We start from the raw sequence: 18,621 nt of genomic DNA on the forward strand, positions 1-18,621 counted from the left end.
AGTAAAAGTATGCAAAGAAGACCAAGTTGCTGCTTTGCAAATCTGATCAACCGAAGCTTCATTCCTAAACGCCCAGGAAGTAGAAACTGACCTAGTAGAATGAGCTGTAATCCTTTGAGGCGGAGTTTTACCCGACTCGACATAAGCATGATGAATTAAAGATTTCAACCAAGATGCCAAAGAAATGGCAGAGGCCTTCTGACCTTTCCTAGAACCGGAAAACATAACGAATAGACTAGAAGTCTTTCGGAAATTCTTAGTAGCTTCAACATAATATTTCAAAGCTCTAACTACATCCAAAGAATGCAATGATCTCTCCTTAGAATTCTTAGGATTAGGACACAATGAAGGAACCACAATTTCTCTACTAATGTTGTTAGAATTCACAACCTTAGGCAAAAATTTAAAAGAAGTTCGCAACACCGCCTTATCCTGATGAAAAATCAGAAAAGGAGACTCACAAGAAAGAGCAGATAATTCAGAAACTCTTCTAGCAGAAGAGATGGCCAAAAGAAACAAAACTTTCCAAGAAAGTAATTTAATGTCTAGTGAATGCATCGGTTCAAACGGAGGAGCTTGAAGAGCCCCCAGAACCAAATTCAAACTCCAAGGAGGAGAAATTGACTTAATAACAGGTTTTATACGAACCAAAGCTTGTATAAAACAATGAATATCAGGAAGATTAGCAATCTTTCTGTGAAAAAGAACAGAAAGAGCAGAGATTTGTCCTTTCAAGGAACTTGCAGACAAACCTTTATCCAAACCATCCTGAAGAAACTGTAAAATTCTCGGAATCCTAAAAGAATGCCAGGAAAAATGATGAGAAAGACACCAAGAAATGTAAGTCTTCCAGACTCGATAATATATCTTCCTAGATACAGATTTACGAGCCTGTAACATAGTATTAATCACAGAGTCAGAGAAACCTCTTTGACTAAGAATCAAGCATTCAATCTCCATACCTTCAAATTTAAGGATTTGAGATCCTGATGGAAAAAAGGACCTTGCGACAGAAGGTCTGGTCTTAACGGAAGAGTCCACGGTTGGCAAGAGGCCATCCGGACAAGTCCTGCATACCAAAACCTGTGAGGCCATGCTGGAGCCACCAGCAGAACAAACGAGCATTCCTTCAGAATCTTGGAGATTACTCTTGGAAGAAGAACTAGAGGTGGAAAGATATAGGCAGGATGATACTTCCAAGGAAGAGACAATGCATCCACTGCTTCCGCCTGAGGATCCCTGGATCTGGACAGATACCTGGGAAGTTTCTTGTTTAGATGAGAAGCCATCAGATCTATTTCTGGAAGTCCCCACATTTGAACAATCTGAAGAAAAACCTCTGGGTGAAGAGACCATTCGCCCGGATGTAACGTTTGGCGACTGAGATAATCCGCTTCCCAATTGTCTACACCTGGGATATGAACCGCAGAAATTAGACAGGAGCTGGATTCCGCCCAAACTAGTATTCGAGATACTTCTTTCATAGCCAGAGGACTGTGAGTCCCTCCTTGATGATTGATATATGCCACAGTTGTGACATTGGTTGTCTGAAAACAAATGAACGATTCTCTCTTTAGAAGAGGCCATGACTAAAGAGCTCTGAAAATTACACGGAGTTCCAAAATATTGATTGGTAATCTCACCTCCTGAGATTCCCAAACCCCTTGTGCTGTCAGAGACCCCCAAACAGCTCCCCAACCTGTTAGACTTGCATCTGTTGAAATCACAGTCCAGGTTGGAAGAACAAAAGAAGCCCCCTGAACTAAACGATGGTGATCTGTCCACCACGTCAGAGAGTGTCGTACAATCGGTTTTAAAGATATCAATTGATATATCTTTGTGTAATCCCTGCACCACTGGTTCAGCATACAGAGCTGAAGAGGTCGCATGTGAAAACGAGCAAAGGGGATCGCGTCCGATGCAGCAGTCATAAGACCTAGAATTTCCATGCATAAGGCTACCGAAGGGAATGATTGAGACTGAAGGTTTCGACAAGCTAAAATCAATTTTAGACGTCTCTTGTCTGTCAGAGACAGAGTCATGGTCACTGAATCTATCTGGAAACCTAAAAAGGTTACCCTTGTCTGAGGAATCAATGAACTTTTCGGTAAATTGATCCTCCAACCATGATCTCGAAGAAACAATACAAGTCGATTCGTATGAGATTCTGCTAAATGTGAAGACTTAGCAAGTACCAAGATATCGTCCAAATAAGGAAATACCACAATACCCTGTTCTCTGATTACAGACAGAAGGGCACCGAGAACCTTTGTAAAAATCCTTGGAGCTGTTGCTAGGCCAAACGGCAGAGCCACAAACTAGTAATGCTTGTCTAGGAAAGAGAATCTCAGAAACTGATAGTGATCTGGATGAATCGGAATATGCAGATATGCATCCTGTAAATCTATTGTGGACATATAATGCCCTTGCTGAAAAAAAGGCAGGATAGTCCTTATAGTTACCATTTTGAATGTTGGTATCCTTACATAACGATTCAATATTTTTAGATCCAGAACTGGTCTGAAGGAATTCTCCTTCTTTGGTAAAATGAAGAGATTTGAATAAAACCCCAGCCCCTGTTCCAGAACTGGAACTGGCATAATTACTCCAGCCAACTCTAGATCTGAAACACATTTCAGAAATGCTTGAGCCTTCGCTGGATTTACTGGGACACGGGAAAGAAAAAAATCTCTTTGCAGGAGGCCTTATCTTGAAGCCAATTCTGTACCCGTCTGAAACAATGTTCTGAATCCAAAGATTGTGAATTGAATTGATCCAAATTTCTTTGAAAAAACGTAATCTGCCCCCTACCAGCTGGGCTGGAATGAGGGCCGCACCTTCATGTGGACTTGGGAGCTGGCTTTGGTTTTCTAAAAGGCTTGGATTTATTCCAGACTGGAGATGGTTTCCAAACTGATACCGCTCCTGTGGGTGAAGGATCAGGCTTTTGTTCCTTATTGTGACGAAAGGAACGAAAACGATTATTAGACCTAAATTTACCTTTAGATTTTTTATCCTGTGGTAAAAAAGTTCCTTTCCCTCCAGTAACAGTTGAAATAATAGAATCCAACTGAGAACCAAATAATTTATTACCCTGGAAAGAAAGGGAAAGCAAAGTTGACTTAGAAGACATATCAGCATTCCAAGTCTTAAGCCATAAAGCTCTTCTAGCTAAAATAGCTAGAGACATATACCTGACATCAACCCTAATGATATCAAAGATGGCATCACAAATAAAGTTATTAGCATGTTGAAGAAGATTAACAATGCTATGAGAATTATGATCTGTTACTTGTTGCGCTAAAGCTTCTAACCAAAAAGTTGAAGCTGCAGCAACATCCGCTAAAGATATAGCAGGTCTAAGAAGATTACCTGAACATAAGTAAGCTTTTCTTAGAAAGGATTCAATCTTCCTATCTAAAGGATCCTTAAAGGAAGTACTATCTGCCGTAGGAATAGTAGTACGTTTAGCAAGAGTAGAGACAGCCAGATGGCACAGGATATAATTGCTTAAAACGTTTAGAAGGAGTAAATGAATTACCCAAATTATTCCATTCCTTGGAGATTACTTCAGAAATAGCATCAGGGACAGGAAAAACTTCTGGAATAACTATAGGAGATTTAAAAACCTTATTTAAACGTTTAGATTTAGTATCAAGAGCACCGGAATCCTCTATTTCTAATGCAATTAAGACTTCTTTAAGTAAAGAATGAATAAATTCCATTTTGAATAAATATGAAGATTTATCAGCATCAACCTCTGAAACAGAATCCTCTGAACCAGAAGAATCATTATCAGAATCAGAATGATGATGTTCAATTAAAAATTCATCTGAAAAATGAGAAGTTTTAAAAGACCTTTTACGTTTACTAGAAGGAGGAATAACAGACATAGCCTTCTTAATGGATTTAGAAACAAAATCTCTTATGTTAACAGGAACACTCTCAGTATTAGATGTTGATGGAACAACAACAGGTAATGTAACATTACTAAAGGAAATATTATCTGCATTAACAAGTTTGTCATGACATTCATTACAAACAACAGCTGGAGGAACAGATACCACAAGTTTACAGCAGATACACTTAACTTTGGTAGATCCAGCACCAGGCAGCGATTTTCCAGAAGTATCTTCTGACTCAAGGTCAATCTGGGACATCTTGCAATATGTAATAGAAAAAACAACATATAAAGCAAAATTGATCAAATTCCTTAAATGACAGTTTCAGGAATGGAAAAAAATGCCAGTGAACAAGCTTCTAGCAACCAGAAGCAATAAAAAATGAGACTTAAATAATGTGGAGACAATAGTGACGCCCATATTTTTAAGCGCCAAAAAAGACGCCCACATTATTTGTCGCCTAAATGCTTTTGGCGCCAAAAATGATGCCACATCCGGAACGCTGACACTATTGGCGCAAAAAAACTTCAAAAATGACGCAACTTCCGGCGATACGTATGACGCCGGAAACAAGAAAAAAAAATTTTGCGCCAAAAAAGTCCACGCCAAGAATGACGCAATAAAATGAAGCATTTTCAGCCCCCGCGAGCCTAACAGCCCACAGGGAAAAAAGTCAAATTTTAAGGTAAGAAAAAAATTGATTTATTCATATGCATTATCCCAAATATGAAACTGACTGTCTGAAATAAGGAACGTTGAACATCCTGAGTCAAGGCAAATAAATGTTTGAACACATATATTTAGAACTTTATATAAAAGTGCCCAACCATAGCTTAGAGTGTCACAGAAAATAAGACTTACTTACCCCAGGACACTCATCTACATGTAGTAGAAAGCCAAACCAGTACTGAAACGAGAATCAGTAGAGGTAATGGTATATATAAGAGTATATATCGTCGATCTGAAAAGGGAGGTAAGAGATGAATCTCTACGACCGATAACAGAGAACCTATAAATAGACCCTGTAGAAGGAGATCATTGAATTCAAATAGGCAATACTCTCCTCACATCCCTCTGACATTCACTGCACGCTGAGAGGAAAACCGGGCTCCAACCTGCTGCGGAGCGCATATCAACGTAGAATCTAGCACAAACTTACTTCACCACCTCCATAGGAGGCAAAGTTTGTAAAACTGATTTGTGGGTGTGGTGAGGGGTGTATTTATAGGCATTTTGAGGTTTGGGAAACTTTGCCCCTCCTGGTAGGAATGTATATCCCATACGTCACTAGCTCATGGACTCTTGCTAATTACATGAAAGAAATAGCATTTCTGAGGTCAGGCACTGGTGTTGGTAGAGAAGGTCTGGCTCACAATTGATGTTTCAGTTCATCTTGGGGTTGAGCGTAGGGCTCTGTGCAGGGCACTCAAGTTCCTCTACACCAAACTCGTCAAATAATGAATTAATGGGCATCCAATAGTCTAAAATGTCTTTGTATTCTATAGCATTAGGATGACCCTTTCCTGTCACTAAGAGCCCTAGGCCAAGCCCTGAAAAACAGCCCCAACCATTATCCCTCCTCCACCAAACTTTACAGTAGTACAAGTTTCTACTGCTCAAGAGTCCAGTAGTAGCGTGCTTTACACCACTCCAGCTGAGGCTTGGCATTGCATATGCTGATGTGAGGCTTGTGCACAGCTGCTGGGCCATGGAATCCCATTAAATGAAGCTCCTAACACACAGTTTTTGTGCTGATGTTACCGCCTGTGGGAGATTGAAACTCTGTAGTGATTAATGCACCAGAATAGGGGATGTGTACTTGCTCTGTGAGTTTGCTTGGTCCATCACTTTGTGACTGGGCTGATCTATTTTGAAACATTTCACAAAAACTGACTTATAACAAAGGTGGCATCCTATGACAGTGCCAAGTTTAATGTCACTGAGAGTGTCAGTATTACCCATTGTACTGCCAATGGTTACCTATGTATATTTCGATTAAAAAAAACGACATAATTATGTTCATGTAATGTTTATTTTCACCCAATATAAATGATCTTCATTTTGACTGAAGTGAATGATCCAACACACCCAAGACAAGCACAAATGACAAAATGCTTTCAAGTGTTTAAAACATAAACTATGCTTACCTGATAATTTCATTTCCATCGAGGGGAGGATGGAATGAACGGCTTCATTCATTACTGTTGGGAATTAAGAACCTGGCCACCAGGAGGAGGCAAAGACACCCCAGCTGAAGGCTTAAATACCTCCCCCACTTCCCTCATCCCCCAGTCATGCTGCCAAGGGAACAAGGAACAGTAGGAGAAATATAAGGGTATAAATGGTGCCAGAAGACAATAAAATTTAGGTCCGACCCGGCGATACGGGCGGGAGACGTGGTCTCTCCTCCCCTCAATGGAAATTAAATTATCAGGTAAGCATAATTTATGTTTTCCATCTAAAGGGAAGGAGAGTCCACGGCTTCATTCATTACTGTTGGGAACATATACCCAAGCTCTAGAGGACACTGAATGAAACCGGGAGGGGAAAAGGCGGACCCTAATCTGAGGGTACCACAGCCTGCAAAACTTTTCTCCCAAAAACTGCTTCCGCAGAAGCAAAAACGTCAAATTTGTAAAACTTTGTAAAAGTGTGTAAGGAGGACCAGGTAGCCGCCTTACAAATTTGCTCCATAAAGGCCTCATTCTTGAAGGCCCAAGAAGAAGCCACAGCTCTAGTAAAATGACCCGTGATCCTCTGAGGAGGCTTATGTCCCCTTGTCTCATAGGCCAAGCGAATCAAGCTCCTCAACCAAAAAGACATAGAAGTAGAAGAGGCTCTCTGCCCCTTGCACTTCCCTGAAAACACCACATAAAGAGATGTAGACTGTCTGAAATCCTTTGTAGCCTGAAGATAAAACTTCAGAGTATGAACCACATCCAGATTATAAATAACCTCTCCTAAGAGGAAGAAGGGTTAGGACACAAAGAAGGGACCACTATTTCCTGATTGATGTTACGGTTGAAAACTACTTTGGGAAGAAACTCCAAACCAGTGCGAAGCACAGCCTTATCTGCATGAAAAACCAGATAAGGCGGCTCACATTGCAAAGCAGCCAGCTCAGATACTCTGCGTGCCAACGCTATGGCCAACAGGAAGAGACCCTTCCAGGACAGAATCTGAATGTCAATGGAATGCATAGGCTCAAACGGAACCCTCTGCAAAACCTTAAGGACCAAATTTAAGCTCCATGGGGAAGCAGACTGTCTAAAAACAGGCCTGAATCTAGACAGAGCCTAAACAAAGGATTGAATGTCAGGGAGCTCAGCGAGTCTCCTATGCAACAAGACTGACAATGCCGAAATCTGTCCCTTAAAGAAAGGACAGAAACCTGAATACCTTCATCTTATGCCAAGGATATCCATGCTTCTCACACCAGGACAAGTAAGTCCTCCACACCTTATGATAGATGCAAGGAGTGACAGGGGTAGCTTGCAATTGAGTCTGGATGCCATGAGGTCTATCTCCGGCGTACCCCACCTGAGACAAATCTCCGCAAACACTTCGGGGTGAAGAGACCATTCTCCCGGATGGAAGGATTGCCTGCTGAGAAAGTCTGCTTCCCAGTTGTCCACACCTGGAATGTGAATCACTGAGAGCGAGCATTTGTGGGACACTGCCCACTCCAAGATCCGAGACACCTCCCTCATAGCTAGGAAGCTCCTCGTACCCCCCTGATGGTTGATGTAAGCCACCAAGGTAATGTTGTCGGTCTGGAACCTGATGAAGCTGAACAACCCCAGAAGAGGCCATGCCTTCAGAGCATTGTAAATTGCTCAGAGTTTCAGAATATTTATCAGACGGAGAGACTCCTCCCAGGACCATTTCCCTTGTGCCATCCTGGCACCCCAAACAGCTCTCCATCCTGCCAGACTCGCGTCTGTGGTCACAATCTCCCAGGATGGTCTCAAGAAGGATGTCCCCATGGACAGTTGCTCCGGAAGGATCCACCAAAAGAGGGAGTCCCTGGTCCGAGCATCCATGGTTATCTGCTGAAATAGATCTGAATGATCGCCGTTCCACTGTCTCAACATGCAAAATTGAAGAGGTCTGAGATGGAACCTGGCAAATGGAATGATGTCTATGTTGGAGACCATGAGTACGATCACCTTCATACACTGAGACACCAAGGGGCTTGAGGAGGACTGAAGGGCAAGAAAAGAGGACGCAATCTTCCTGCATCGACGGTCTGTGAGAAAAATTTTCATGGACATAGAGTCTATTATCGTACCCAGGAACTCCACCCTGTTGCTGGGAATCAGGGAACTCTTTCCTGAGTTGATCTTCCAACCGTTAGATTGGAGCAAAAGAAGAAGAGCCCATGAATGATCCTCTGCGATACTGTGCGACAGCGCCTGGACTAGAATGTCATCTAGGGCACCATAGCAATGCCTCTGGCTCTGGCCACAGCAAGAAGCCCCCAGAACCTTTGTGAAGACTTTCAGGGCTGTCACCAGACCAAAAGGAAGGGCCACAAAAGTGTTTATCCAGAAATGCAAATCTCAGGAACTTGAAGGTAAGTGTCTTTCAAGTCTATGGTTTTCATGAACTTATGGTTGTCATGAACTGTCCCTCTTGAACTAGGGACAAAATAGATCTGATTGTCTCCATCTTGATCGATGGAACACTCAGAAACTTGTTCAAACACTTTAGGTCCAGAATCATGCGGAATTCGCCCTCCTTCTTTGGAACCACAAAAACTTTTGAATAGTACCCTAGACCCCTTTCTGCTTGGGGTACTGGCATGACAACACCTAGAGAGGAGAGATCTCCCACACATTCTAGAAAGGCATCTCTTTTTTCCGTCTTGAAGACAGGTTTGATAGAAGGAATCTGCCCCTGGGCGGATGGGATCTGAACCCTATCCTGTAGCCCTGGGTGACAACGTCCAGAACCCAAGGGTCCTGAATGTCCTGTAACCATGCTTCTGAGAAGAGAGATAATCTGCCCCCTACTTGGTCCAGAGATCGGTCGCGGGCCGCCCCTTCATGACGATTTTGTCTCAGAGGGGTTCTTGCTCTGCTTAGAATGAGCCGATTTCCAAGTACCCCTGGACTGGTCTGCTTTCGCGGCAGGCTGTTGGCGCTGGGCCTTGTCCGCATGAAAGGGACTAAAAGTAGATCCTTTAGGCTTAACCCTCTTATCCTGCGGTAGGAAAGCTCCCTTGCCTCCCGTAACTGATATGGATATGATTGAATCCAATCCTGGACCGAACAGAATCTTTCCTTGAAAAGGCAGCGACAACAGCCTCGACTTAGAGGTCATGTCTGCAGTCCAAGACTTTAGCCACAGAGCCCTGGAAACTAAAATGGAAAAACCTGACAACTTAGCGTTCATGTGGATAATTTGCATATTGGCATCACATATGAAAGAATTGGCAATTTTCAGCACCTTAATCTTGTCCTGTATCTCGTCAATGGAAGTCTCCCCCTCGACCATTTCCCCTCGACTATTTCACACAGGGATTCACACCAATAATGTTGCAGCTCCGGAAACCGTGGCTACAGCCACTTCCGGCTAAACAACAAACCCCATATGTTGAAACATTTTCCTTAACATGTTTTCCAACTTTTTATCCATGGGCTCTTTAAATGACAAACTATCCTCCAGGGGAATAGTAGTCCACTTTGCGAGCATGGAGATAGCACCATCCACCTTAGGGACAGTACCCCACAGCTCCAACTGAGAGTCTGGGACAGAGAACAGTTTCTTAAAGGAAGGAGAAAAGGAAGAGCCTAATTGCTTCCATTCATTCTTAATAATATTTGCCATCTTAACAGGAACCGGGAAGGCCTGAGGCACCACCCTGTCCTCATATACTTTATCAAGCTTAGGAATCGCAGGTTCTTCTGAAAATTTCGGTTCTGGAACTTCCAGAGCAGCACAGAGTAGCAAGCACTTGTTCCAGCAAAAAGCGCAAAATTTCCATCCTAAACCTAAAGTCAGGCTTCTCCGCCACCGGAGGTTTAGATGACATGGACTCAGACCCAGAAGGGGCCTCCTTCGAAGAGTCAGAGTGGGCCTTGTCATCGTATAATGCCTCAAAATTATCCTCAGGCGTAGACAACCCCTGGGTCGAGCCACCATGGTAAGCCCTACTCTTGCGCTTAGCAGAACGTGGTAAGGCATGGATCACTTTTGATACCACCTTTTGCAGTTGATCTGCAAAGTCTGATGGCCAACAAATCTTTCCCGCAGAAGTAATCGTTGGACCCTAGGGCGCTGCATGTGCAATAGGAGATGGATGCAGGGAAAGCACCTCACGGGACGGGGACCCCTCAGAGGTGGATGGCTCAGTAGTACTAGACATCTGTTTGGTCTTAGATGTTGCAACTTTATTAAGGCATGTGGAACATAGTTGAGCAGCCTGTTCTACCAGAACCTCCTCACAATAAACACAGCAATGAGACCTAGTTAAAGAGGGCAAGCCCTCTAACGCGTCCAGAGACCTCCATAGCTTGCGCTGATATTGAGGACTAGATAAACTTAATAAATAGGCACCTTTATAACCTCCAATGACCGGGGCACTCACCACCTCCTATGACCCGGACTACAGAAACTGTTTCATCTACTGCGTCGGTGATCAACAGAGGAAGTAGATAGCCACACCTGGTCACATGGAATGCCCGGCAGGAACCACCCCTGCCTAAGGAGAAAACTTGCCAAAAAAGAGTCATACTCCAGTAAGTCACATGAAAGTTCCACACATTGCCAGAGCCTCATCTCACACATAACACAGCAATGACACAATAAACAATATCATGTATAACCCCCCACCCTCTGTTCAATAATCCCCTTTCCAGGAATATTAACCCTTGATTCTATTAAAAGATAAAAGGCGTCACACTGTGACCATGTCTTCTGTTATAATTCTATAATAAAAGTGAAACGATTTTACCAGAATCTACTCCGCGGAACAGGAACATGGCCCTTCAAGTGTAACAGGTTAGTAGCCTCACTCCTGACATGGACTTGAGTGTAAAAAGCATGCAGTGAAACTCGTCAATGCTGATTGCTTGTGGAGCTGTTAAAATGAATCGGGATGGGTTCGGAGAAAGACTCTCCCTGCATCTCCGGACTCTAACTCACCCAGGCTCTCACTGAGAGGCTGACAGGACTACTTAAAACTCCAGTCCCATTCAGAAGAGTACTACCCTCCATAAGAGACTACTCCGATCTTCGGCACTTCTCTGCCGTCCTCCTGTGACGAAAGGCAAAGAATGACTGGGGGATAAGGGAGGTGGGGGAGGTATTTAAGCCTTTGGCTTGGGTGTCTTTGCCTCCTCCTGGTGGCCAGGTTCTTAATTCCCAACAGTAATGAATCCTACCCTTTAGATGGAAAGTGTATATTTGTGGTGAATATTTAGTCAAATGATATATGATCCAAGCAGTCCCACAGCCCAAAGTTTTTTTAGGTGTCTAAACTGCCTGAGGTAAAATGAGTGTAGTGCAGCTATTTTCGTAACATTTCCATAGGCTCTGGAAGCTATGACTATATATTTTATTACACAAATAATAACCCATCAATTTCCCTCTTTAACGTTTATAATGGGAATGGGGATAATTGCTGGTTATTCCTTTTTTTCCTAAATAAGAACTCTTGTAACATGAAACAAATTCCTTTCATTTTTGTCTATGGAATGGTAAATCTTTAAGCTGCGACTGGTGCACAGCCATTTGCTGCTAATCTTATTAGAAGATTTTAAAAGTAGTGATTCTTTGCTGGATGTATGTCAGTAATTGTACAAACATTTGCAATTACAGGAGTTTAATTACTGATGCCTCTAAGCTGTACAACTTGGGAGAAACAGAAATGTATGTATTAGTAGTTCAAAAGAACATTCTAAAACAAATAGAAGCTTTATTCTTTAGAGCAATTTTCACTCTGTGTTTAAACCTGCTATGCGTTTAAGCATTTAGTAAAGGTATTTATCGCTTCTGCTTGCGTGCTAACTCCGCTAGAAGTAAGCTTTTTTGCACATGTCGGGTAGCGCTCGTATTACAAATTGAAAGTAAAACGTTTTTGCTCTCTCGCTAACCCGACGCGCGCAAAAAAGCTAAACTTAGAATATCGTGACATGGTTAACATATTTCCCCATAGAACTCAATGGAGCAAGAAAAGTGAATAATTCATTTTTCACATTCCAATTCGGGGTTTTCGGGGTTCATCAGCATGATGTGAACCCCGAAAACGTTCCATTAAAGAACCTATTCAAAAGACCTGAGAGTGCATTTGACTGGATTACTTATATTGCTTATTTTTGCACCCAGGCGGTTGACACTTGGTGGGCTGAGCTGGAAATTGTTTGAATATATATATATATATATATATATATATATATATATATACAGTATATGTATATATTATATATATATACACACACATACATTTACATATTTAGACATGTATATGTGTGTATCTCTATGTAAAATCCCTTTGTCTGCCTTTTGTTTTCTAACACATGAGACCTCAAGGTCATGGTAGCAATAACCAGCCACTTGTAATAGCTGCTTAATTATTGCGCTCCCGCAAACGGGCAAATTTGTCCGTTTGCGGGAGCGCAATAATTTAGTGCTCCACTTGTAATCTAGCCCTATGTGTATAATATTTTGCTTGCTTTAAAACCATTTAAAGGTGACTGTTCTATATTACACAGTATTGATATGGATTTCTAAATATGTTATAAGATCTACACAAAGAAGAATAAACTTGTAAGGCTATCACAATTCTTTTCTACAAGAAACAGATGAAGAAGCAAATTGGGTTCTCAGATCTGCTGTATAAACAGGCCAAAATCTTTGTGACAATTTAACAAAGCAGATGCCAACAGTTTTTCAGTGTAATGTCAACAATTTCACAGCCAGATCAAACAATCATGCAAATGCCCGACAATATGGAACAGCAGAAAAGTGAATCCCTTCCCTTTCCAGTGGTTAGGAACAACAGCTATGGGATCTGTCAATTTAACACAAGTTAATTTCACCAATTTTTTTATTTAGCTTAAAATATATGTGTGTGTTGGGATTTACTTAAGAATGCTGAAGTGAGAGGGCACTCACTGGCATACTATAGATGTCTTCTCTATTCTGCTGTTAGTAACATAAAAGTGAATAGGAATCAAAGCCATTTTAAATATGTATAATTACTTTCTATCATCTATCTATTTCTCTCTCTCTGTCTATCTGTCTGTTTGTCTGTCTGTCTATCTATCTATCTATCTATCTATCTATCTATCTATTTCTCTCGCCATCTGTCTATCTATCTATCTGTCTATCTATCTATCTAACTATCTATTTCTCTCGGCATCTGTCTATCTATCTATCTATCTATTTCTCTTGGCATCTATCTATCTATCTATCTATCTATCTATCTATCTCTACCTATATATATATATATATATATATATATATATATATATATATATATATATATATATATGTAAAGGTCCTTTAAGTCTTTTTTAAAAAAAAAACAGTGGTTTTTAATGTAGTTTTACGGTAACCTATTGGCCCATACTTCTCAACAGCCCCTGATGCTATATTAATCATATACTATATGCAGGTGGATAACAGCTGTTTAATGTGTGGAATGTAATTTATTGCATAATATATGCAGCAAGCTTTGCTAAACTTAGAATGTGCAATGCCATATATTCATATGCTGCTAATTAGCTGTCTCTGATCAAGCAGACATATTATGCGACCTCTGCTTGCTTGGAATTGCTAATGAGGTCTGGGAACCAATGGTCCTATGTAATACAGATAAGAAGCAACGTCTTGTAAATCATCTGTACTGTACAGTATGCAGGATCGTGAGCCTTGGGCTATGTATACATATTCTTGTGTTGTTTGATAGGTAATAGAACTTGGGAAACTAGAGGCCCTTTTTCTTTCTTTATTATTTTATTATGTCTTGTCTTGGTTGTGCCTTAATTCTCTGCACCTGTGCCTAATTTTATAACTCTTTAATTTTTTATTCCCATGGTCTTGACTCAATTCATGCAGGACAATTTCTTTGCTGGGGCCAGTTTAAGTGATGTTATCCTACCTTCCATGTACAACTCCTTAAATTCCCATGTCAACTCTTTGACCTTAGGAAAGTGAATAAATGTCATCATGCCTCAGGCAACAAAGATTAGATTGCAAACAATAGTGACTAAGTGTTGAAAAACAAACAGAAATCCATACACTGTAAACAGTAGATAGAAACATTAACAGTACATTACTAAATATTATCCCCCATGACAGCTAGAGATGTCTGTATACATTGCAATGAGTTGGAGCCCTCAATATTCTGACATCAATACGCCTGATCCTATACGAACAAGCTAATTGACACCCCCTGCTAGCGGCCAATTCACCGCGAATCTGCAGGGGCGGCATTGCAGAAACAGTTCACAAGAATTGCTTGTGCCATGATAAATCACTGCTGGCATTTATCGATGTGCAGTGGACATGATGCGCTACATCGTATCACGTCCGCTCGCACTTTCATAAATCGGCCCCTGGATATCTGTTAAAAATAAAAAGGCTCTTGATTATTGTAAAACCAAACCTGTTTTTGTGTTCAGCAACATGACAATGGGATTGACACATTGCAATGTAATACAGGCCGCCTGCTAGGTCAAGTGTCGGCCTAGATACACAGCTGTGCTCCATCCCTTGCGCAGATGCATTATGTTATTGGACTTGTGTTTCTACAGATGTACTTTGTAAAAGAATGGAAAGATAAGAAATAGACTCAAACATTTTCATCCAACAAATGAGAAAAAAAAAACTTACCCGAGCGCCTTTTTCTGGAAAGCATTTGCATCCCCCACTACAATCTCGTCCTGCACATGGCCCTTGATAGTACTTTTTTCCTCCCTGAAATAAAAGAGAACATGAATATGAGATCGTTTATGGCTCCCACAAACTTTCATAGAGAGATTACCACCTACATTAATAACTGTTTCTCTTCAATTTGACACTTCTGACAAGCTTTTGGCAATATATAGAATAATGACATATAGGCAGTAGCCTCTTGCAGAGACTAGCTAGATGTGGAGAGCCTACACGCTATGTGGGATGTTTCTTCCCACTTACTATATATATAAATATAACCTTTGTGCACAGACCAGTCTCTTATCTTGCACCAGACTTAGTAAAATCAGCTGGCTTCCAGGAATGGGCCAATTCAAAATATTATGTACAAGATGGTTGTTGGTACATTAGTAATGCTGAAAAAATACACACAAAACATCAAATGAAAGCTCTTATAACATAGCTAGCCTATAATAAAAGGCAGGGAAAACTTACGCCATGTACGGTTGTTAAAGGGGTATACAATTATATATGCGGTTGATTGCCATATTCTATCATTTTAACTAACTGTGAAATGTAAACACAGTTTTAATACCAGTGAGCTATGAAAGTTTTTCACTTACTGCAGACGCCAATCACAGAGCTACACCCTATACATATTACTAAAAGTCTAGCAAGCAAGTGCATGATGTGCATCCACCAATCAATAGCTGCCAAGACTGGAAGTAGGAATGAGCACAAGTTACATGTAGGCACATCTATCTATCTATCTATCTATCTATCTATTTGTCTGTCTATAATCTATCTATCTATCATATATATATCACCTATTTATCTGTCTATTTATCTATCTGTCTGTCTGTCTATCTATCATCTATTTGTCTGTCTGTCTATCATATATCTGTCTATCATTAATCTATCATGATCTATCTATCTATCTATCTATCTATCTATCTATCTATCTATCTATCTATCATGTATCTATTATTTATCTATCTATCTATTTATCATCTATCTATCTATCTATCTATCTATCTATCTATCTATCTATCATGTATCTATTATTTATCTATCTATCTATTTATCATCTATCTATCTATCTATCTATCTATCTATCCTCAATCTATTAAAATCCTGTAAAAGAGGCTTTGTTTAGAATTGTTTCATTTTAGAGATGATGGTAGACATTCCTGAGAGTGTCATTAGTGCATCTTTACTAGCATTACTTTCACTGCAATTCATGCAGAATCACATATAAAATAGCTGCTGTGTAAATTTTTTGGCAAATTGTGCCTTTTTCTAACATCAATCTGTCTCTCTAGAAGACTCACAGTCTAGTGCATCATGTAAAACATAATTGGTTACTTTCTTTCATAAAAGATTGCTTAAAGGGACATAAAACACTTTGAGATGGTAATATAAAATGATAAATTGTATATAATAAAACAACTCTGCAATACACTTTATTTATTTTGTCCTCTTTGCCTGTAATTCCATTCTGAAATTGTGAGCTTTTCAGTTCCTGTTAGAAATGGAAGTGCAGAACACTGTTAAATCCAGCACAACCATTGGCTGCACACTCTAGTGACCTATTTATAACTGTCCCTAATTGGCCACAGCAGAGAAGGTAACACAAGTTACAACATGGCAGCTCCCAGTGTTTTATAGACACAATCAGGCCCATTTATCAAAGGGCTTGCGGACCTGATCCGACACTGCGGATCAGGTCCGCAAGACCTCGCTAAATGCGGAGAGCAATACACTCTCCGCATTTAACATTGCACCAGCAGCTCACAAGAGCTGCTGGTGCAACACCACCCCCTGCTGACTCGCGGCCAATCGGCCGCCAGCAGGGAGCTGTCAATCATCCCGATCGCATTCGATCGGGTTGATGTCCGGCGATTCCTGTCCGCCTGCTCAGAGCAGGCGGACAGGGTTATGGAGCAGCGGTCTTTAGACCACTGCTTCATAAGTTGTGTTTCTGGTGAGTCTGAAGACTCGCCAGAAACACGGCCCTTCAAGCTCCGTACGGAGCTTGATAAATGGGCCTGTAAAACTTTACACTTCATTTGTCACTTTTTAAACAACTAATGAAACTTTAAAAAATACATCTACATGTTAGTCATGGACTAATCTTTTCTTTGAATGCATCATTCTATCTAGCATGTATTTAGTGTTCAATGTCCCTTTAATACAAAATTAAGGGCTAGATTACAAGTGGAACGATACCACGTTACCATTAGCACGCAACTTTGATATTAAAAGTCCATGGTAAAGTGTGTTAACCAGAAAAAGGTTAGCACGCTTGACTTCCCTTGAACGCAGCCTCTATTTTCAATGGATATCATGATTGCGCTAATTTGCGCTGGTATTACAAATTGAAAGCTATAGTTTGCACTCGAGCGAAAGCTGAAACTGCGCTAGCATATTTAGTGCAACTTCAGACCTGAAGTAAACTGTAAGGGTTAAATAAAGTTGCATAAAACACATCAAAAATACATTAAAATAAAGTATTACACACATATATACACTTTGTAATAAAAATATATAATTTTAACATTGCTAAATATGTTTTAAATGGTTAAACAATGATAGAGTATAAGGCAAAGTGTTTGACTGTAAAGGGCTTATATATATATATATTAGGGTTGCACCGATACCATTTTTTTAAGACCGAGTACAAGTACCGATACTTGTTTTCAAATACTCGCCGATACCAATTACCGATACTTTTTTTTTTTTACTGTCATGTGACAGTTTACCAAGCACAATACAGACTAATTATTTAAGATTCCTTCTTTATAATTATGAAGGACTGTAGCTCTAAATACATTATGAAATAATAAAACAGGTTATATTTGTCACATAGTTCACAGAACATGTTTAGAAATAAAAATATTACAATAAAATATATTAACAACAAAAATAAATAACAAATATAAAATTGCAACCAACCAAAAGTGCCATACAGTAAAAAATAGAACAGAATACGGTTTAATCATGGCAAACAACACTATGGGCTAGATTACATTTGACTGGTAAGCTTTACCAATGCTCTCATTACATGTCCTACTCCATTAAAGTCTATGGAGTTGGAAATGTGAACAGAGCATTGGTAAAGCTTACCAATCAAATGTAATCTAAATCTAGTCCTATAATTGCAGGATGAGTGTTCATTGGGATTAACTTAATTTTTCCTGTGAGTACTCTTCCTGCAATTATATAAGCTAAGATGTTCCTCAGAGTACAGTATGTTTTGAACATAATTGTGCAAGATGAGAACTTGCAGTATAAAAAGGCAATCTAGCAATTAGAATAATTTTTCAAAAGTTAGTGGCAAGTTCTTTTTAAGGAACAGAACAGAAGCATCTCTGCATGTTCAGCTATAAGTCTGTTTTTGCTATCAGTAAGGAGGTTCAACTTTCCACACTACTGCATGGGGCAGAAAGATATTTTTGGGCCATTTTAGCCAGAGCTGGAAATCTCAGTTTATTAACTGCCCAGTACTTCAGGGGTTTGTCTGAACGCAGTACAGTGATCTCTCCTACAATAATACAAATAAGAGCAATTTGTATTGGTATAACAGTAGTAAACAATTTTTAGTTTAGTCTCCACTACAGCTTTAAATGAAATGGGAACATGCAGTTTGAAAAAAACACCACAAGATAGCATATGGGTAGTAAGTGGAGGTATCGGTTTAAGTATCGGTGCATTTTCACGAGTACAAGTACTCATGCAAGTACTTGGTATCGGTACCGATACCGATACTAGTATCGGTATCGGTGCAACCCTAATATATATATATATATATATATATATATATATATACTGTATATATATAACTTGAAGCCCTTTC

The 18,621-nt window shown here is 40.2% G+C and overlaps 1 protein-coding gene across 2 annotated transcripts in view; it reads right to left on the bottom strand.

Moving 5' to 3' along the window:
• The window catches only part of COL4A6 (collagen type IV alpha 6 chain), a 377,060-nt gene that overhangs the window by 242,005 nt on the left and 116,434 nt on the right, over positions 1–18,621 (bottom strand). For both annotated transcript variants that reach the window (XM_053699142.1, XM_053699141.1), the window contains exon 4: positions 14,745–14,828. In XM_053699142.1, the coding sequence (XP_053555117.1) occupies positions 14,745–14,828 (84 nt within the window). The remainder of the gene's footprint in view (positions 1–14,744; positions 14,829–18,621) is intronic.

This window comes from Bombina bombina, chromosome 1 (genome assembly GCF_027579735.1).
Source record: "Bombina bombina isolate aBomBom1 chromosome 1, aBomBom1.pri, whole genome shotgun sequence".
NCBI lineage: Eukaryota > Metazoa > Chordata > Amphibia > Anura > Bombinatoridae > Bombina > Bombina bombina.